The 23355-nt window shown below is 39.4% G+C and overlaps 1 protein-coding gene across 1 annotated transcript in view; it reads right to left on the bottom strand.

Moving 5' to 3' along the window:
• Positions 1 to 247: 247 nt before the first annotated feature.
• LOC121386546 overlaps positions 248 to 23355 on the bottom strand; it is a 24488-nt gene continuing 1380 nt past the window's right edge. The window contains exons 2-4 of the mRNA XM_041517484.1: positions 21288 to 21499; positions 17496 to 17591; positions 248 to 3341 (exon numbers count right to left, since the gene is read on the bottom strand). Of these exons, the coding sequence (XP_041373418.1) occupies positions 3204 to 3341; positions 17496 to 17591; positions 21288 to 21499 (446 nt within the window). The 3' untranslated portion in view covers positions 248 to 3203. The remainder of the gene's footprint in view (positions 3342 to 17495; positions 17592 to 21287; positions 21500 to 23355) is intronic.

The following is a 23355-nucleotide window of genomic DNA, read 5'->3' on the forward strand; positions in this document are numbered from 1 at the left end:
ATGTTAAAGTTAAAGTTTGCTTTGTTTAACAACACCACTAGAGCACATTGATTTAACAATCATTGGCTATTAGAAGTCAAACACTTGGTCATTTTAACATTTTGTCTTACCGAGGTGGTTCGATCCTGTGACACAAACACCTCAAGCATATATTGGCAGTGATATATCTCATTAACTAGATCAGTATACTTTAACATAAAGGCAGGAGATTTGTTTTGATTTTTTTTCTCACTAAAGTGCCAAAATGTACATGTATAGTTGGTGAATATATATTGAAATTGGTAAAACATACTTTATGATTTTACAAATGGTTTGGCAAAAAAACCTGGCTAACCCAGATACTATATACTAACCTTTCAACTGTCCAACTACATCCCACTGATAACCAACATACATGTACTAACCTTTCAACTGTCCAACTACGTCCTACTGATATCCAACATACTAACCTTTCAACTGTCCAACTACGTCCCACTGATAACCAACATACTAACCTTACCTTTCAACTGTCCAACTACGTCCCACTAATAACCAACATACTAACCTATCAACTGTCCAACTACGTCCCACTGATAACCAACATACTAACCTTACCTTTCACCTGTCCAACTACGTCCCACTGATAACCAACATACTAACCTTACCTTTCAACTGTCCAACTATGTCCCACTGATAACCAACATACTAACCTTTCAACTGTCCAACTACATCCCACTGATAACCAACATACTAACCTATCAACTGTCCAACTACGTCCCACTGATAACCAACATACTAACCTTACCTTTCAACTGTCCAACTACGTCCCACTGATAACCAACATACTAACCTTTCAACTGTCCAACTACGTCCCACTGATAACCAACATACTAACCTTACATTTCAACTGTCCAACTACGTCCCACTGATAACCAACATACTAACCTTACCTTTCAACTGTCGAACTACATCCCACTGATAACCAACATACTAACCTTTCAACTGTCCAACTACGTCCCACTGATAACCAACATACTAACCTGTCAACTGTCCAACTACGTCCCACTGATAACCAACATACTAACCTTACCTTTCAACTGTCCAACTACGTCCCACTGATAACCAACATACTAACCTGTCAACTGTCCAACTACGTCCCACTGATAACCAACATACTAACCTTACCTTTCAACTGTCCAACTACGTCCCACTGATAACCAACATACTAACCTTTCAACTGTCCAACTACGTCCCACTGATAACCAACATACTAACCTTACATTTCAACTGTCCAACTACGTCCCACTGATAACCAACATACTAACCTTACCTTTCAACTGTCGAACTACATCCCACTGATAACCAACATACTAACCTTTCAACTGTCCAACTACGTCCCACTGATAACCAACATACTAACCTGTCAACTGTCCAACTACGTCCCACTGATAACCAACATACTAACCTTACCTTTCAACTGTCCAACTACGTCCCACTGATAACCAACATACTAACCTGTCAACTGTCCAACTACGTCCCACTGATAACCAACATACTAACCTTTCAACTGTCCAACTACATCCCACTGATAACCAACATACTAACCTTTCAACTGTCTAACTACGTCCCACTGATAACAAACATACTAACCTTACCTTTCAACTGTCCAACTACGTCCCACTGATAACCAACATACTAACCTGTCAACTGTCCAACTATGTCCCACTGATAACCAACATACTAACCTTTCAACTGTCCAACTACATCCCACTGATAACCAACATACTAACCTTTCAACTGTCTAACTACGTCCCACTGATAACCAACATACTAACCTTTCAACTGTCCAACTATGTCCCACTGATAACAAACATACTAACCTTACCTTTCAACTGTCCAACTACGTCCCACTGATAACCAACATACTAACCTATCAACTGTCCAACTACGTCCCACTGATAACAAACATACTAACCTTACCTTTCAACTGTCCAACTACGTCCCACTGATAACCAACATACTAACCTTTCAACTGTCTAACTACGTCCCACTGATAACCAACATACTAACCTTTCAACTGTCCAACTACGTCCCACTGATAGCCAACATACTAACCTTACCTTTCAACTGTCCAACTACGTCCCACTAATAACCAACATACTAACCTATCAACTGTCCAACTACATCCCACTAATAACCAACATACTAACCTATCAACTGTCCAACTACGTCCCACTGATAACCAATACACTAACCTTACCTTTCAACTGTCCAACTATGTCTCACTGATAACCAATATACTAACCTTTCAACTGTCCAACTACGTCTCACTGATAACCAACATACTAACCTTTCAACTGTCCAACTACGTCCCACTGATAACCAACATACTAACCTTACCTTTCAACTGTCCAACTACGTCCCACTGATAACCAACATACTAACCTTTCAACTGTCAAACTACATCCCACTGATAACCAACATACTAACCTTTCAACTGTCCAACTACGTCCCACTGATAACCAACATACTAACCTTACCTTTCAACTGTCCAACTACGTCCCACTGATAACCAACATACTAACCTTTCAACTGTCCAACTATGTCCCACTGATAACCAACATACTAACCTGTCAACTGTCCAACTACATCCCACTGATAACCAACATATTAACCTTACCTTTCAACTGTCCAACTAATAACCAACATACTAACCTTTCAACTGTACAACTACGTCCCACTGATAACCAACATACTAACCTGTCAACTGTCCAACTACGTCCCACTGATAACCAACATACTAACCTTACCTTTCAACTGTCCAACTACGTCCCACTGATAACCAATATACTAACCTTACCTTTCAACTGTCCAACTACATCCCACTGATAACCAACATACTAACCTGTCAACTGTCCAACTACGTCCCACTGATAACCAACATACTAACCTTACCTTTCAACTGTCCAACTACGTCCCACTGATAACCAATATACTAACCTTACCTTTCAACTGTCCAACTACATCCCACTGATAACCAACATACTAACCTGTCAACTGTCCAACTACGTCCCACTGATAACCAACATACTAACCTGTCAACTGTCCAACTACGTCCCACTGATAACAACATACTAACATTTCAACTGTCCAACTACGTCCCACTGATAACCAACATACTAACCTGTCAACTGTCCAACTACGTCCCACTGATAACCAACATACTAACCTGTCAACTGTCCAACTACGTCCCACTGATAACCAACACAATCAGCAGAGTCATCAAGCTCCAGCTCCAGCGTCTTGTGTTTAGAGATCTGACTAACAGGCTGAAGTTTTTCACTGTTTGCCGGAGCAGAGTACTTGTAGTTCAATGAAAGGAAGAAATGTTTTACTGAACAACACACTCAACACATTTTAGGGGCGGGATATATCCCAGTGATAAAGCATTCACTTGATGCGCATACAGTCTAGGATCAATCCCCGTTGGTGGACCCATTGGGCTATTTCTCACTCCAGCCAGTGCACCACGACTGTTATCCCAGAGGCTGTGGTATGTGCTATCCTGTCTGTGGGATGGTGTAACTAATAGACCCATTGGGCTATTTCTCACTCCAGCCAGTGCACCACGACTGTTATCCCAGAGGCTGTGGTATGTGCTATCCTGTCTGTGGGATGGTGTAACTAATAGACCCATTGGGCTATTTCTCACTCCAGCCAGTGCACCACGACTGTTATCCCAAAGGCTGTGGTATGTGCTATCCTGTCTGTGGGATGGTGTAACTAATAGACCCATTGCTACTAATGGAAAAGTAAGTTTCCTCTCTAAGACTATATTTTAAAAGTTACCAAATATTTGACATCCAATAGCAGATGATTGATAAATCAGTATGCTCTAGTGGTGTCGTTAAACAAAACAAATTTTAACTTTAAATACATTTTATCTACGGTTATATGCTGTCAGAAATATGGTTAAAAACCTTAGATAATCAGAGGAAATCGGCTGCCACCAATTAATGGGCTACTCTTTTTGATTAGCAGCAAGTAATCTTCTAGATGCACCATTGCATAGACAGGATAGTACACAGCATTTTTACATCAGTTGCGGAGCAATGGCTGGAATGAGGAATAGTCTAATGGGCCTATTGATGGGAACTGATCCAAAACTGACTAAAACTAAAATGTGTCTTTTATTGTGTGTGTGGTTACATATGGAACTTAACAGATGTTGACGGCAGTATCTACAATACAATTAAGGCTATGTGATGTATTAAGCAGCAATATTATATAGACCGGCTTCAGAATGAGCCAAGTGTAGAGGGGATGATTTCCGCGATCACGGAAAAACGGACAGAATCGCGGAATTTAGTAACTGAAATGGAATTCTTGCTTTTTTAAATACAACCTTCAAAAGTTGTATTTCTGGTAGCACCATTATAAATCTTTTTGGTAATTTTAAGATTCAGTATTTATAATATACATATAGTGTTTTTGTATGCCAACTTTTGTGGAGCACACTGTATGCCTAAACACTTTCAGAACCGTTCATTCTCGGAAGTTACGTTTAATTGCCGTAAGCTTGCAACAAAGCATGTGACTGTTTACCCGTGTCACTTTACACAGTGTTAATAGTCCATCAGGCCAGGGGGTCCACCGGTACCAGAGAGCTGACCAAGGTTTTTTGGTATCGTTAGAAAGGTATTCATCCCAGGAATTCATTTCTGCCTGATAGCAAGCTGGAAGTAGTAGCTTAAGTGTTGTATGCCACTGTAATCCCCCCCACCCCCCACCCCCCCCCCCCCCCCCCGCGCCAAAATAATAACAAACACCAATTCACCACCTTTCCACCCAAAATCCCTCCCTGCTTATTCAGTGATATAAAATGAACTGTGTATTGTAATTAAGGTAAGAATTGCGTACATTAATATACTAAGGGAACATATATAAGGTATGCCCAGGGGTGAGGGAGGTGGGGTGGATATGATGTGCAAAGACATTACAGGGGAGACACGTTTGCTTACAAAGTACCCACCTAAAAATAAACTAATATGTTGTAAAGTAAGGTCTGGTGTGCTTCCTCGGGATTCAGTAGCTGCTGTTATGGATGCTCAGCAATATAACTGAGGTGTAAGGATACACAGATGAAGGGTACACGGGAAGAACCTACGATGTCACGGTCACAGTAACCCAATGCAATAAAATATATAATTATGGTAGGCCAGTAACTGTTGTTGGTAAAAACTTCTTGTTTAGGTATAAATATTTCACAATTTCATTACTAGTTGTAAACTTTAAAAATCAATTATCTTAAAATGTGAAAAGAGTGACATCGCATGTTATTCCCGTGGACCCTTCATTTATTTGAAGCACTCATGCATTTCCTGCCACTGATTCTAGAACATCATTGAAATCACATTGCCACAATTAGAGCAGGTCTAAAAGTCATTAGAGACTTCTATGATGAACTATATGTCTTCAAAAATACCATGGCTAATCAACAGCTGAATCATCTTCTCTATTACGTCTCAAAGTATATGCATTTTCTGAGAACGGCCAATGGGTTAGCTACATGGACATGATAGGAGACATTGTACTGAGGCTGATTGATTGCAAACATATTTTATTGTACAAAGAACAAAATAATTGGGCACATGGCTGATACGAGCATCGCGAGAAGGTGACTGGAACCTACATATGGCTTTAGTACGTTCACTCATCCCATAGTGCTTACTTATGACAGATTGATCTATGCACGTTATTTGGTTGCATATTATACAGAGATGTCTCAGCTACCACGAAATTATTCCGATGTTCAAAAACGTTTTATCGAAGGTGCATTCTCTGTTCAGATAGTACTGACAAATCCATGTGGAAAATACCAGTTTATCAGACATGTGGAGAAACTGTCACTAAGAACACCAACACACCATGCTGAACCTGCCGTTTTAGTCTGAAATAGTGCCAGTAAGTCGGGACTACCTGACTGATGAATATCGGTGTATAAAGAAAGATGAGCACTCAGTTGCATCAATAGTGGGTCATATATGATTTTATGAGTCTTTTTTAAGAATCATTTGATTTACAAAACATCTTTAATGTTACTCTAACTTCAAAGGACATTGCTGATGACATATCTGTCACGGTACAGCATCTTGCCAGTGATCCTCCATCAGTAACATTCCATGACCCTCTCCCAAAAGCTATGCTAAAAACATTCACACATACCAATATAGGAACAAAAATCAAGACAAATGGTCAGACAATGATGCTCAAATCAACAACATACTTGTTTAGTACCTTGATCCTAATGGCACAGACACGAGATATTGAAATGAGGGATGAGAAAAGTTCTCGAATATCCTCTTGGTCCTCTTACCTGGTCTAGCTACTGCTGATGGGATGTTAAGCAAGACCAGCAAATCTGTTCTGGCGAAGACTCTGCAGAAGAATGCAGCACTGCCAGAAACAATTCCAAGACATTCAGTTTGCATAATTGATGAAATTTCACGTGTGAATAAAATAAAAGGAGAACGCAAAACCTTTGGTGAAATGTCCTCGTCCATCTTGTTCATAGCACTCCATGAAGCATCAACTGCAAATAGTGAACGCATTGACATCGTGACATGGTGTATACCGGGATACTTCTATCAAATGCTTGGACAGCTAATGCGAGGTCAAAATAGTGACCTACAATACAAGAATATCACATCCAGACAAACAGTAGTCCAGTGGCGAAAGTGTCTTGTGAGCGCTCGAAACAAAACAAACTTCATTAATTGCATTACTAGTGACCGTATCCAACCAGAAAATGCCAGCAAGTTAAATGGCAAAACACTATGTCACATTTGATGAGCAGTGCCATCAAAGCACTGAAGCTGGCTGTCCCCCAGAATTATATTCCATGTATCTTATGCAGCAGCAGAAGGCTTCCAGCCAGTTGTGATAGTCTGAGATGACACAGACATCTTAGTGCTCTGTCTCGCTTTCAAAACAGACACAACATTCACCCTCTATATGAAATGCAGAACAAGAGTTAGAGTTAGGTATACTGACATTGACAACATAGCGATGGTACATGGGAGTTCTGTTTGAAAAGCACTCTTAGGCATGAACAATTTCACAGGCTGTGACAGTGACAGTACATTTGCTGGGCGTGGGAAGATCAACGCTCTGAATTTCATTATGGCAGATCCTTTAATCCAGTCTTCATTCCAGCAACTGGGTGTAGAATGGAACTTGAAAGCTGGTATGTTCTATAAAATGGAAGCCTTTCCATGTCGTTTAGGTCTCACTACACAGTTTACTTCTGGATGAGAGTTTACATATTCACTTCTAGGAATTGGGAAATAATTAAAACAATATGTAAGTTTAATTGTAAGCCTTCTGGTTGTATTTTGCCCATGTTATGTTGTAATATTGTGCATAGACATTTTGGGATATGGGTGTATAGCGCAAGAGACAGCCGGAGTGAATCGGTTAATGAACCACCTGTTCGGACTGGTACTACAGCCAGATGCGGTCATATAGCAAAATTCTGAGATGGAAATGTTCTCAATTTTGGAGTGAAAATAAATGCTTATATAATGTATGTTCGCAATGGTGTATGTTGTTAGTGCCAACGAGACCCCGTTCTATTGGCAATCTTCATTTGAAGTTGGGCCATTTAACATGGATTTCAATGGCAGATGACATCTGTGTCGTCAACAACAACAACATCCGGCAACAAATTTCAACACCTGGTATTATTGGCCAAGAAGTAGCAGATTGATCCTCACCAACTACCAACATGTCATGATGCTTTGCGAACACATACCATGCAAGCTAATTATCAAGAAGCTGTCTGGAGGAGAAGTTTAAAAGCCAACGACAACGTTCCAACATCACATGGCAAAGGATGGAGAGTTAACGCAACAGGGAAGAAACAGCCGTTGGAAATTAATTGGGTCAATTGGGCACCCGCTCCCGAGACTCTTCTTACTATGATGGCCTGTAAATGCTCGCGGTCTTGTGTTCTGCCTAACTGCACATGTCTGTCAAATGACTTGAAATGTTCTACAAAATACGAAACTGTAGTAACCAGCATCACTGGTGATTTAAACATTTATTCATTCACTGCTGATGAAGGCATCGATGCACTGGATGATCTTATTTCATAAACACATTCACAAACATCATGAATATTCAAGAATATTTACAAAATGTAGGTTAAGTCCTAGTATTTAATTAAAATAGAATGTGAAACCGTTTTCTGTAATCAAAAGCATATCTCTGCACAAGGGAGAGTCAGAAGATATTTTGGTAAAATCGCTTTTAGCCATCTCATCTATAGCACAACTGCCACTTCTTAGGGTATCCATTTACGGGATGTTATAAATATACTCCTTGTACTGACTGTAGGATAACCATCACTCCCGGGTTAAAGATAAAAGACAAGTTGAATACATTATTTTATTTTAAAAATATAATCATTTTGTAAATTAAAACAGAATCTTCAAACTATAAGGTTAGTTGAATGCAGCATGACACACACAAACACCCGAACACCTGTCCGCCGTTGGCTCGCGCGCGCGCGAGTATGTGTGTGTGTGTGTGTGTGTGTGTGTGTGTGTGTGAGAGAGAGAGAGAGAGAAAGTTCCTGACATACTGCATCCAACTAACCTTATAGTTTGATGATTCTGTTTTAACACACACACACACACACACACACACACACACACACACACACACACACAAATTGAGTACTTATATTTAAAGATTATTCAACAAGTAGATTGTTTTCGTTATTTTGATAGGGTGTGTGTTCAACATGGCGTACAACACTTGAGCTACTGTATTCAGCTTGCTATCAGGCAGAAACGAACTCGCGATCCTGGGATGTATACCTTTCCAACGATACCAAAAAAACTTGGTCAGCTCTTTGGTACCAGTTGGCTAAAATTTTCATCTGACCTGATGGACTATAACTTGAAATATAAAAATAAACGTGTACTAATACAATTTTAGAATGTTGATTATATAATAAGATTTCTAGTACGTTCAATTTCGATATTTTTTAATAATACTTATTACGATTCGTAAGCATAACCGATTTACCCGATGCTTTCGTTGGAAAACATAATTTCATAAAACTTCGGGTATATTCGTTAATCTGTTCGGAAGCATTTCACATTTATAGTTCGTCCCATAGGGAACGCCTTTTTTCATGCTGTGGAATTTACCACGGAGGGGTTTGCAAAAAATATATCTTGGGAAATTGGGCCCCGCTGTTATTTGTGCTATAGGCACCGGTGATCCTTTTATCGGCTCTGAATATATACAGTGGGTTCAGCGTAACTGCATAGTCTCCGTGCAAATAGACTATTAGTCAATTACCCGATCTAGTCATTTACGCGAAAGGCTACTGCACATTACGGCAATCTCGTAAAATAGCCCAATCATGTATGTATACACTGGCTACACATCTTCGTTCCGTTTAATACTAAACTGGTATCCATTGCATCGGAACGAAGTAGTGTAAACAGTGTACATTTGGCCGGGCTATTTTGCAAGATTACGCTCTGCTTAAACGTTACACTTTTTTCCTTTGCATATTGCACTATCTTCTGATGTGAACAAATGGTTACATAATCCATCCGACACCTCATAATAATAATACCAAATATTCAATTAGCGTAATGGTAATGATAAAACATGACACTAATTGAACACACAAAAACAGAAAAAAAATGGAATTTGCACAAATCTAAAACGGAATGTGGCAAAATCTGAAACAGAAAATCATCCCCTCTATAAGCAGCAATATTATATAGACCGGCTTCAGAATGAGCTAAGTACCATCCGGAGAGGACATTATGTAGACCTGCTTCAGAATGAGCCAAGTACCATCCGGAGAGGACATTATGTAGACCGGCTTTTTTGTATTTCTCATCATATATATTAACAAAACAGTTTTGGTAAATGGGCTTCTGGTGGTGGGTGTGGCAAATATGGGGGTCAAAGTAGGGCCCCTCCCAAAAACAGGGTCAACTACTAATAGCACTATTGAGAGAACAGATAACTGGGAGAACCTTTCAAATGATGACAGAAGCATGAAACTTGGCACGGATGATCTCAATGGGGAGTTTGTCAAATTCAATCAATGAACCACTTAAATTTACAATATGGTGGCTATTTTATCAAGATGGCCACCCTACTTTCCTACAAATGTTCATTATTGAGAGGAATTTTAATACTTTTTTTATATTAGTAATTTTATATTATTTTTATATGTTTAGAAACATGTTGAACCTAACGTTTGATGTGTTAAAAAGACCTTTGATGGTGGAAGTGGCAAATATTGGGGGTCAGTGTATGGCAACCTCCCCAAAACATGGGCACCTACTAAAAGGAGTATTGGCAGAGCAGATAATGGAGATGACCTTTCAAATGATAACGGAGATGACCTTTCAGATGGTAATACAAGCATGAAATTTGGCACATATGATCTCTTTGAGGAGTTCCTCAAATTCAGTCAATGAGCAACTTGAAATGTCAATATGGCAATAATTTTTCAAGATGGCCACCATGTTTTTCCAACCATTGTCTGTTACTGACATGTATAATAATAACTTTGTCCAATTTTAGACATCTTGGTTACTTTTTTAAGTAATAGTATTTGAAGTAATTGAAAGTAATGCTCATATTTAGAATACTATCAGAATTAATGTTTTTATTGAAAATGGCTGCCATATTTCCAGCAAACATAGTCATCAGCTACAATAGAAGAACATAAGCTGGTACCAATATACCTTGCTCCATAAATAAATAACTTTATAATCAAACGCACACAGATGATCTCCCTGGTGTGTTCTTCAAATCCAGTCAATGAACCACTTGCATTTTCAATATGGTGGTCATTTTTAAATCCACGATAACCTACCTCGAAAATGAAATCAGAGTATGTTTATTTCCATTCTACCATGATTAAAACGTATTCAAAGTTAGAACTAGTTTTAATATGCGGCTGGAATAGGAGTGAACAGGCAGGATAGTTCCACTTTGTTTATCTGGATGATGTTGAAATGTCAACACCTGTTGACAGTATAAAAAACATAATAAATAAATACTTACAACCGTAGAACTTGGAACAAATATTTAATCTTGTCTATTTTATTAACAGATGTAAAGGAAAATCCATAAAGAAGAATAAATAACACGTTTGTTTGAAATTTAATAAATCATCCCCACACCCCTCTCAAAAGTCGACCAAGCTGCAACTTTTAATGCAGTCTTAATTCTAAAAATAACTAATCACAACGTTACTGTCCTCAATTCGAAAACATCCAGATATCCCAGCCCTTATATTTTGTGAAATATTCCAAGGCTTGAATGTATAGATCAATTTATACCAAAATATTAAAATATTTAAAAGTTTTAAAAGTAAAACAAATTTACGAAAATAGGGAATATACAAGGGCCGTTCGGGGGGGGGGGGGGGTTGGGTTCCTGAGAGGACCACCCCCACACTATATTCCATTTTCTGTTGATTTTCAGTCTCTGTATATTTAAAGATATAGAAAAATTGTTTGGGCCCTATCATTTCAAACGTTATTATTGTTACGCATGATATTCTGTCATTTTCTTTTTCATTTTGTAAGGTTGACAACAGTCCATCACTTTTTGCACCCTTGTTTTGGGATAATATGCAATAAATAAAGCATATCTTATCGTAATTTTACTTGAAATCCGTATTTCGTAAAAGGTACAATTTTTTAATCACAATATTTTCTTCAAACACGTTCAGGTGCATTAGTAATGTTCAAACAAAAAAATTCAATTAGCAATTTTGCATTGGAATTTTTCCAACATTCTTAAAACGGAAACATCATTTACCCAGTGTATGGTTATTATAATATACGTCAGTAAAGCGGCATAATTAAATCTTAGGTGGTATATCCGTGATTAATCACCTAGGATTTAAGGTAACTGGCCAATCAGAATCAAGTATTTTCCAAAGTCATGGTAGAAACATTATTTATTCCATTTTTGTGTATGCAAATGAAGTATAGTCAACCGAGCACGGCTTTTTCCGTATGATGTCATACAAGATACATGAAATCATTATTTGTAAGACACTATAGCTACATTCTGCAACATTCAAAAAGCTTTTCTAAACTTACAAATTTTGTATTGTTATAGCAAAAATAAAAGTTATTTGTATTTACTGTACTTCAACAAATGAGTTAAAGAGTATGTTTATTGAAAATCTAGTCTGAAATACTTGAGTCGAGTCAGGCTAGTGTCACATGACCTATATTTTTGGGTCAGTGATTGAAAATGTAGAGATTTATCTAGTCATCATATCTTGCCAATGTATACAGTATTTGTGGGATAAAAGGTCATTACACAACAGTTTTATATGAACATTTTGTTATCAAAACATTCATCATAAAAGCCTTTTTATTCTATTTAACATGAAAACACTGCGAATATGATAGTGTAATTTTTTTATAATAAAATTATCAAATGACTTTTTCGGTCATCTTTATACGTTTATGTCAAAATGTTCACCACCTCTGGTGTACTTTTTTTTAACCCATATGACCACGAGTCTTATATTCTCTCATCCCTAGTGTGATATTTCCACCACCTCGGGTGTACTTTTTATAGCCCATATGACCACGAGTCTTATATATTCTCTCATCTCTAGTGTGATATTTCCACCACCTCGGGTGTACTTTTTATGGCCCATATGACCACGAGTCTTATATTCTCTCATCCCTAGTGTGATATTTCCACCACCTTGGGTGTACTTTTTATGGCCCATATGACCACGAGTCTTATATATTCTCTCATCCCTAGTGTGATATTTCCACCACCTCGGGTGTACTTTTTATAGCCCATATGACCACGAGTCTTATATTCTCTCATCTCTAGTGTGATATTTCCACCACCTCACGTGTACTTTTTATAGCCCATATGACCACGAGTCTTATATTCTCTCATCTCTAGTGTGATATTTCCACCACCTCGGGTGTACTTTTTATAGCCCATATGACCACGAGTCTTATATTCTCTCATCCCTAGTGTGATATTTCCACCACCTCGGGTGTACTTTTTGTAACCCATATGACCACGAGTCTTATATATTCTCTCATCCCTAGTGTGATATTTCCACCACCTCAGGTGTACTTTTTATAGCCCATATGAGCACGAGTCTTATATATTCTCTCATCCCTAGTGTGATATTTCCACCACCTCGGGTGTACTTTTTCTAACCCATATGACCACGAGTCTTATATTCTCTCATCCCTAGTGTGATATTTCCACCACCTCGGGTGTACTTTTTATAGCCCATATGACCACGAGTCTTATATTCTCTCATCCCTAGTGTGATATTTCCACCACCTCGGGTGTACTTTTTCTAACCCATATGACCACGAGTCTTATATTCTCTCATCCCTAGTGTGATATTTCCACCACCTTGGGTGTACTTTTTATAGCCCATATGACCACGAGTCTTATATTCTCTCATCCCTAGTGTGATATTTCCACCACCTCGGGTGTACTTTTTATAGCCCATATGACCACGAGTCTTATATTCTCTCATCCCTAGTGTGATATTTCCTCCACCTCGGGTGTACTTTTTATAGCCCATATGACCACGAGTCTTATATTCTCTCATCCCTAGTGTGATATTTCCTCCACCTCGGGTGTACTTTTTTTTAACCCATATGACCACGAGTCTTATATTCTCTCATCCCTAGTGTGATATTTCCACCACCTCGGGTGTACTTTTTCTAACCCATATGACCACGAGTCTTATATTCTCTCATCCCTAGTGTGATATTTCCACCACCTCGGGTGTACTTTTTATAGCCCATATGACCACGAGTCTTATATTCTCTCATCCCTAGTGTGATATTTCCACCACCTCGGGTGTACTTTTTCTAACCCATATGACCACGAGTCTTATATTCTCTCATCCCTAGTGTGATATTTCCACCACCTCGGGTGTACTTTTTATAGCCCATATGACCACGAGTCTTATATTCTCTCATCCCTAGTGTGATATTTCCTCCACCTCGGGTGTACTTTTTTTTAACCCATATGACCACGAGTCTTATATTCTCTCATCCCTAGTGTGATATTTCCACCACCTCGGGTGTACTTTTTCTAACCCATATGACCACGAGTCTTATATTCTCTCATCCCTAGTGTGATATTTCCACCACCTCGGGTGTACTTTTTCTAACCCATATGACCACGAGTCTTATATATTCTCTCATCTCTAGTGTGATATTTCCACCACCTCGGGTGTACTTTTTATAGCCCATATGACCACGAGTCTTATATTCTCTCATCCCTAGTGTGATATTTCCACCACCTCGGGTGTACTTTTTGTAACCCATATGACCACAAGTCTTATATATTCTCTCATCCCTAGTGTGATATTTCCACCACCTCAGGTGTACTTTTTATAGCCCATATGAGCACGAGTCTTATATATTCTCTCATCCCTAGTGTGATATTTCCACCACCTCGGGTGTACTTTTTCTAACCCATATGACCACGAGTCTTATATTCTCTCATCCCTAGTGTGATATTTCCACCACCTCGGGTGTACTTTTTATAGCCCATATGACCACGAGTCTTATATTCTCTCATCCCTAGTGTGATATTTCCACCACCTCGGGTGTACTTTTTCTAACCCATATGACCACGAGTCTTATATTCTCTCATCCCTAGTGTGATATTTCCACCACCTTGGGTGTACTTTTTATAGCCCATATGACCACGAGTCTTATATTCTCTCATCCCTAGTGTGATATTTCCACCACCTCGGGTGTACTTTTTATAGCCCATATGACCACGAGTCTTATATTCTCTCATCCCTAGTGTGATATTTCCTCCACCTCGGGTGTACTTTTTATAGCCCATATGACCACGAGTCTTATATTCTCTCATCCCTAGTGTGATATTTCCTCCACCTCGGGTGTACTTTTTTTTAACCCATATGACCACAAGTCTTATATTCTCTCATCCCTAGTGTGATATTTCCACCACCTCGGGTGTACTTTTTCTAACCCATATGACCACGAGTCTTATATTCTCTCATCCCTAGTGTGATATTTCCACCACCTCGGGTGTACTTTTTATAGCCCATATGACCACGAGTCTTATATTCTCTCATCCCTAGTGTGATATTTCCACCACCTCGGGTGTACTTTTTCTAACCCATATGACCACGAGTCTTATATTCTCTCATCCCTAGTGTGATATTTCCACCACCTCAGGTGTACTTTTTATAGCCCATATGACCACGAGTCTTATATATTCTCTCATCCCTAGTGTGATATTTCCACCACCTCGGGTGTACTTTTTCTAACCCATATGACCACGAGTCTTATATATTCTCTCATCCCTAGTGTGATATTTCCACCACCTCGGGTGTACTTTTTATAGCCCATATGACCACGAGTCTTATATATTCTCTCATCCCTAGTGTGATATTTCCACCACCTCGGGTGTACTTTTTATAGCCCATATGACCACGAGTCTTATATTCTCTCATCCCTAGTGTGATATTTCCACCACCTCGGGTGTACTTTTTATAGCCCATATGACCACGAGTCTTATATTCTCTCATCCCTAGTGTGATATTTCCTCCACCTCGGGTGTACTTTTTATAGCCCGTATGACCACGAGTCTTATATTCTCTCATCCCTAGTGTGATATTTCCTCCACCTCGGGTGTACTTTTTTTTAACCCATATGACCACGAGTCATATTCTCTCATCCCTAGTGTGATATTTCCTCCACCTCGGGTGTACTTTTTATAGCCCATATGACCACAAGTCTTATATTCTCTCATCCCTAGTGTGATATTTCCTCCACCTCGGGTGTACTTTTTTTTAACCCATATGACCACAAGTCTTATATTCTCTCATCCCTAGTGTGATATTTCCACCACCTCGGGTGTACTTTTTCTAACCCATATGACCACGAGTCTTATATTCTCTCATCCCTAGTGTGATATTTCCACCACCTCGGGTGTACTTTTTCTAACCCATATGACCACGAGTCTTATATTCTCTCATCCCTAGTGTGATATTTCCACCACCTCGGGTGTACTTTTTATAGCCCATATGACCACGAGTCTTATATTCTCTCATCCCTAGTGTGATATTTCCTCCACCTCGGGTGTACTTTTTTTTAACCCATATGACCACGAGTCTTATATTCTCTCATCCCTAGTGTGATATTTCCACCACCTCGGGTGTACTTTTTCTAACCCATATGACCACGAGTCTTATATTCTCTCATCCCTAGTGTGATATTTCCACCACCTCAGGTGTACTTTTTATAGCCCATATGACCACGAGTCTTATATTCTCTCATCCCTAGTGTGATATTTCCACCACCTCGGGTGTACTTTTTATAGCCCATATGACCACGAGTCTTATATTCTCTCATCCCTAGTGTGATATTTCCTCCACCTCGGGTGTACTTTTTTTTAACCCATATGACCACGAGTCTTATATTCTCTCATCCCTAGTGTGATATTTCCACCACCTCGGGTGTACTTTTTCTAACCCATATGACCACGAGTCTTATATTCTCTCATCCCTAGTGTGATATTTCCACCACCTCGGGTGTACTTTTTATAGCCCATATGACCACGAGTCTTATATTCTCTCATCCCTAGTGTGATATTTCCACCACCTCGGGTGTACTTTTTCTAACCCATATGACCACGAGTCTTATATTCTCTCATCTCTAGTGTGATATTTCCACCACCTTGGGTGTACTTTTTATAGCCCATATGACCACGAGTCTTATATATTCTCTCATCCCTAGTGTGATATTTCCACCACCTTGGGTGTACTTTTTATAGCCCATATGACCACGAGTCTTATATATTCTCTCATCTCTAGTGTGATATTTCCACCACCTCGGGTGTACTTTTTATAGCCCATATGACCACGAGTCTTATATATTCTCTCATCCCTAGTGTGATATTTCCACCACCTCGGGTGTACTTTTTATAGCCCATATGACCACGAGTCTTATATATTCTCTCATCCCTAGTGTGATATTTCCACCACCTCGGGTGTACTTTTTATAGCCCATATGACCACAAGTCTTATATATTAATTCTCTCATCCCTAGTGTGATATTTCCACCACCTCGGGTGTACTTTTTCTAACCCATATGACCACGAGTCTTATATATTCTCTCATCTCTAGTGTGATATTTCCACCACCTCGGGTGTACTTTTTATAGCCCATATGACCACGAGTCTTATATTCTCTCATCCCTAGTGTGATATTTCCACCACCTCACGTGTACTTTTTATAGCCCATATGACCATGAGTCTTATATATTCTCTCATCCCTAGCGTGATATTTCCACCACCTCGGTTGTACTTTTTCTAACCCATATGACCACAAGTTTTTTATATTCTGTTATCCCTAGTGTGATGTTATAGACATATATTCACCAAATTCAACTATAAATCACATTTGTTTGATGTACCTGAGCATGATTGAACCTGAAGTGTATTGTTCCAATATTACACTTGTAGCTTTTTAGAAAGATACCAGATACCCTAATCATCTGCTTGAGCTCCACCTGAAATAAATATATTAGTGCCTATAACCAAGCAAGCAATTTGTTAAAAAGATACTTACTCTTTGTTAAATTTTTTATTACATACCAGTTTTATCTTACAACAGTAATACAGTTCTGATTGTGCAATAAAAAATATTTTATTGATCATATATGTGATACGAAATCTTGCATGTGTAATACGTGTTCACCCGATTGACGTCATGACCCCAGCCAGGTCAAACTCAACCCTTACTCTAGATGATAATCAGACTAAGGAATAAAGTAAAATAGTATTATGCATTTTAATTCCTGCGTTGAACATGGATGCCAAATGAAGTCATTGTGTTGCATTCCAGACATTCAACTTTTGTTTTCCCTTCATGTCTCATATCCCTATAATGTAACTGGCGGCTCAGCGTTCCATCAGTTCTATAAACTTCAACCATCTTGTTAGCTAGATAAAGTAAGTTGTGTTATTCAATTAAAATTATTTTGTTAATCATAATATAGAAAGGTGGTATGTAATAAATACGGAACCACGTACCAGTTGTTTTGTCATGCCATGTGTAATATGTGTTCATGCCATTTATTGTATTTTAGTGTAATATTTTATTGATCATATATGTGATACGAAATCTTGCATGTGTAATACGTGTTCATGCCATTTATTGCACTCACTTGTAATGCTTATATGATTCATACCACTACCCGGTCTCGTGGTACAACATTCTTGTGCACTACAAACTGGTGAAATAAATAACATGGCAAAACAACTGATATGTGGTTCTGTATATATATAAATATATGTCACGTAATATTGAAATCAAACTTTATATACAATAATAATTTAATGTAATATCAGCTAGCGCTATCTTAACTAATCGGTTATCCCATTTGGAATCACCATCAAATTTCACTGATACCGAAGTGCTAATGCCAAGACTGAGTTAATGGAGACAACAAATTATGCTCAGATTCACTACTATCAGCTGACAAGAATATTGACATCCCATTTGGAGTGGACCTGAAAGGTCACCAGTGTCGGAGAGCCATTAGCAAGCATGACATGACAACAAGATATGACAGATCAAAGCTGGCAGAGGACAGCAGATGACCCCCAGTTAAGCTGGCAACTGAATAAAAGAAGTCACAGCAGACAATACACAGACACCCACCCACAGACAGACATGGGTTGTACACGAATCAGAGACTGTCAATATTATAACTACCAGTTGTGAAATACACACACACCCACCCACAGACAGACATGGGTTGTACACGAATCAGAGACTGTCAATATTATAACTACCAGTTGTGAAATACACAGAGATCCACTCACAGACAGACATGGGTTGTACACGAATCAGAGACTGTCAATATTATAACTACCAGTTGTGAAATACACAGAGACCCACCCACAGACAGACATGGGTTGTACACGAATCAGAGACTGTCAATATTATAACTACCAGTTGTGAAATACACAGAGATCCACCCACAGACAGACATGGGTTGTACACGAACCAGAGACTGTCAATATTATAATTACCAGTTGTGAAATACACAGAGATCCACCCACAGACAGACATGGGTTGTACACGAACCAGAGACTGTCAATATTATAACTACCAGTTGTGAAATACACAGAGATCCACCCACAGACAGACATGGGTTGTACACGAACCAGAGACTGTCAATATTATAACTACCAGTTGTGAAATACACAGAGATCCACCCACAGACAGACATGGGTTGTACACGAACCAGAGACTGTCAATATTATAACTACCAGTTGTGAAATACACAGAGACCCACCCACAGACAGACATGGGCTGTACACGAACCAGAGACTGTCAATATTATAACTACCAGTTGTGAAATACACAGAGATCCACCCACAGACAGACATGGGTTGTACACAAACGAGAGACTGTCAATATTATAACTACCAGTTGTGAAATACACAGAGACCCACAGACAGACATGGGTTGTACACGAACCAGAGACTGTCAATATTATAACTACCAGTTGTGAAATACACAGAGACCCACCCACAGACAGACATGGGTTGTACACGAACCAGAGACTGTCAATATTATAACTACCAGTTGTGAAATACACAGAGACCCACCCACAGACAGACATGGGTTGTACACGAACCAGAGACTGTCAATATTATAACTACCAGTTGTGAAATACACAGAGATCCACCCACAGACAGACATGGTTTGTACACAAACGAGAGACTGTCAATATTATAACTACCAGTTGTGAAATACACAGAGACCCACAGACAGACATGGGTTGTACACGAACCAGAGACTGTCAATATTATAACTACCAGTTGTGAAATACACAGAGATCCACCCACAGACAGACATGGGTTGTACACGAACCAGAGACTGTCAATATTATAACTACCAGTTGTGAAATACACAGAGACCCACCCACAGACAGACATGGGTTGTACACGAACCAGAGCCTGTCAATATTATAACTACCAGTTGTGAAATACACAGAGATCCACCCACAGACAGACATGGGCTGTACACGAACCAGAGACTGTCAATATTATAACTACCAGTTGTGAAATACACAGAGATCCACCCACAGACAGACATGGGCTGTACACGAACCAGAGACTGTCAATATTATAACTACCAGTTGTGAAATACACAGAGATCCACCCACAGACAGACATGGGTTGTACACGAACCAGAGACTGTCAATATTATAACTACCAGTTGTGAAATACACAGAGACCCACCCACAGACAGACATGGGTTGTACACGAACCAGAGCCTGTCAATATTATAACTACCAGTTGTGAAATACACAGAGATCCACCCACAGACAGACATGGGCTGTACACGAACCAGAGACTGTCAATATTATAACTACCAGTTGTGAAATACACAGAGATCCACCCACAGACAGACATGGGTTGTACACGAACCAGAGACTGTCAATATTATAACTACCAGTTGTGAAATACACAGAGACCCACCCACAGACAGACATGGGTTGTACACGAACCAGAGCCTGTCAATATTATAACTACCAGTTGTGAAATACACAGAGATCCACCCACAGACAGACATGGGCTGTACACGAACCAGAGACTGTCAATATTATAACTACCAGTTGTGAAATACACAGAGATCCACCCACAGACAGACATGGGTTGTACACGAACCAGAGACTGTCAATATTATAACTACCAGTTGTGAAATACACAGAGACCCACCCACAGACAGACATGGGTTGTACACGAACCAGAGACTGTCAATATTATAACTACCAGTTGTGAAATACACAGAGATCCACCCACAGACAGACATGGGTTGTACACGAACCAGAGACTGTCAATATTATAACTACCAGTTGTGAAATACATAATGATGAAAAGTCATTTGTTTAATAAACCATTATACAATCCAGGTCCTTGCCAGTAGTGAAACATATATGAATACTTTTTCAGTTTTTGTAAGAAGAGACGATGATTCTCTAACATTGACTTAATTCACTCCTTTTCATAGCAATGGATAACGTGTAGCTTTGGTTTATAAGATCTAAAGATATAATTTACCAAAATATCAGTAGAAATTATTTTTACATTTATAACTTGCTCGCATTAATTTCCTGATTTACAATCAAGAATACATGGGCAGAAAAGACAAAAATAAAGTTCTGAGTGGGAAAACCCCCACAATTTACCTTCAAGAACTTGCCCGTCTCATCAGGATGTTTTGGACTCCAGAACAATCCATAAGGCTCCCCCGAGTCACTTGTTAGATACGCCTTAGAACCACGGCGACTCCTTGCAGGACCAAAGGCAAACAGTGATGCTAGTGATCTTTTCATCAGATATTCTGATGAAGAAAAGTCCTTTACACCATAGAAGCTTGATAACACGTAAAAATGTTCATCTGTAAAGAGTAAAAAGATTTTTAAAATGATAAGAACAGTTTGCGTACACAAGAGCACATTGCTTTATTAATTATCGGCTACAGGATGTCAAACATTTTATAATTGTGACAAATAGTCTTAGAGAGGAACCCACCACATTTTACTATTAGTAGCAATGTATCTTTTATATGCACCATCCGACAGACAGGATAGCACATACCACGGCCTTTGATATACCAGTCAAGGTGCACATGCTGGAACGAGAAATAGCCCAATGGGCTCACCGATGGGGATCGATCCAACCATGCTTCAAGGGAGCACTTTACCACCGGTGTAATAACCCAAAAATACCCCCCGCCAAACTATACCTGGGGGTTAAAGTGGGCTAGCCTGTTTTATACCCCTGGGTCTGGGTCTGTGTCTGTGTCTGGGTCAGGGCTAGGGCTAGGGTTTGTGTGTGTGTGTGTGCGCGCATGTGTGCACACATGTAAAAAAACATGTCTGATGGAAAATAATTGCAGTAAATTTATAGTTAACTTTCTTTCAATGTTGCACCTTACTTACACAACTTACATTAATTTGACCTAAAGGCCATGTCCCAGTATAAGGAGAATGGCACAGTGTAATATTACTGACTTACTACTCTGACCAATGATGATGATACATTTCTAGAATATTATGAAAATATTGCCAAAATTAAGGGCAAGGTTGTTTTGGGTTTTTTTAACCAGCCCACCCCATAGTATATAAAACAAAAGATCAGTTTAATGTTATGTTGAGTCAAGAAGTAAGCTTTGGATCGCTTATCTCTAAAATTATTCATAGCTCCAGATGACTTTCAAACAGCTTCTGAAAAGTCGGATGTCGGGCAGTATATAGTCCCAGGACGGAAACCTCAACTTCTGATCCTGTATGTGTGCGGCGTACGCTCGAGTGAGTGCGGAAACCTCAACTTCTGATCCTGTATGTGTGCGGCGTACGCTCGAGTGAGTGCGGAAACCTCAACTTCTGATCCTGTATGTGTGCGGCGTACGCTCGAGTGAGTGCGGAAACCTCAACTTCTGATCCTGTATGTGTGCGGCGTACGCTTGAGTGAGTGCGGAAACCTCAATTTCTGGTCCTGCAGGTGTGCGGCGTACAAGTGAGTGCGGAAACCTCAACTTCTGGTCCTGTAGATGTGTGGCGTACGAGTGAGTGCAAAACGGCAGGGAATATGAACTGGGGAATTAATGCACTGTATATGTGCCATGTACAGTCTGTTCACTTGCAGGATGTCGGGCAGTATAGTCTCAGGATGGAAACCTCAACTTCTGGTCCTGTAGGTGTGCGGCGTACGAGTGAGTGCAAAACAGCAGGGAATATGAACTGGGGAATTAATGCACTGTACATGTATATGTGCCATGTACAGTCTGTTCACTTGCATGATGTCGGGCAGTATAGTCTCAGGATGGAAACCTCAACTTCTGGTCCTGTAGATGTGTGGCGTACGAGTGAGTGCAAAACGGCAGGGAATATGAACTGGGGAATTAATGCACTGTATATGTGCTGTGTACAGTCTCTTCACTTGCAGGATTTCGGGCAGTATAGTCCAGGCCGACCAATTTTCTGGAATTTTCAGAAAAATCCTGAATTTTCACCACGTACTCGGAATTCTGGAATTGATGCCAAATATCCAGATTTTTTTTCAAATTCACTCAATTTTTAAACTTTTAAACAACTAATTACATTTATTAATAATACACTGGGGAACAACATAATATTTTATTGCTATTCTTCATTTGTTACGTACTGTTTTATAAACACAAGGGAACTGAATAAGTAAATTGCAAACAAAAATAACTTGTTAAAAATAATGTTCAATGTTGCCGACTTTTTA

Source organism: Gigantopelta aegis, chromosome 12 (genome assembly GCF_016097555.1).
Source record: "Gigantopelta aegis isolate Gae_Host chromosome 12, Gae_host_genome, whole genome shotgun sequence".
Classification (NCBI taxonomy): Eukaryota; Metazoa; Mollusca; class Gastropoda; order Neomphalida; family Peltospiridae; genus Gigantopelta; species Gigantopelta aegis.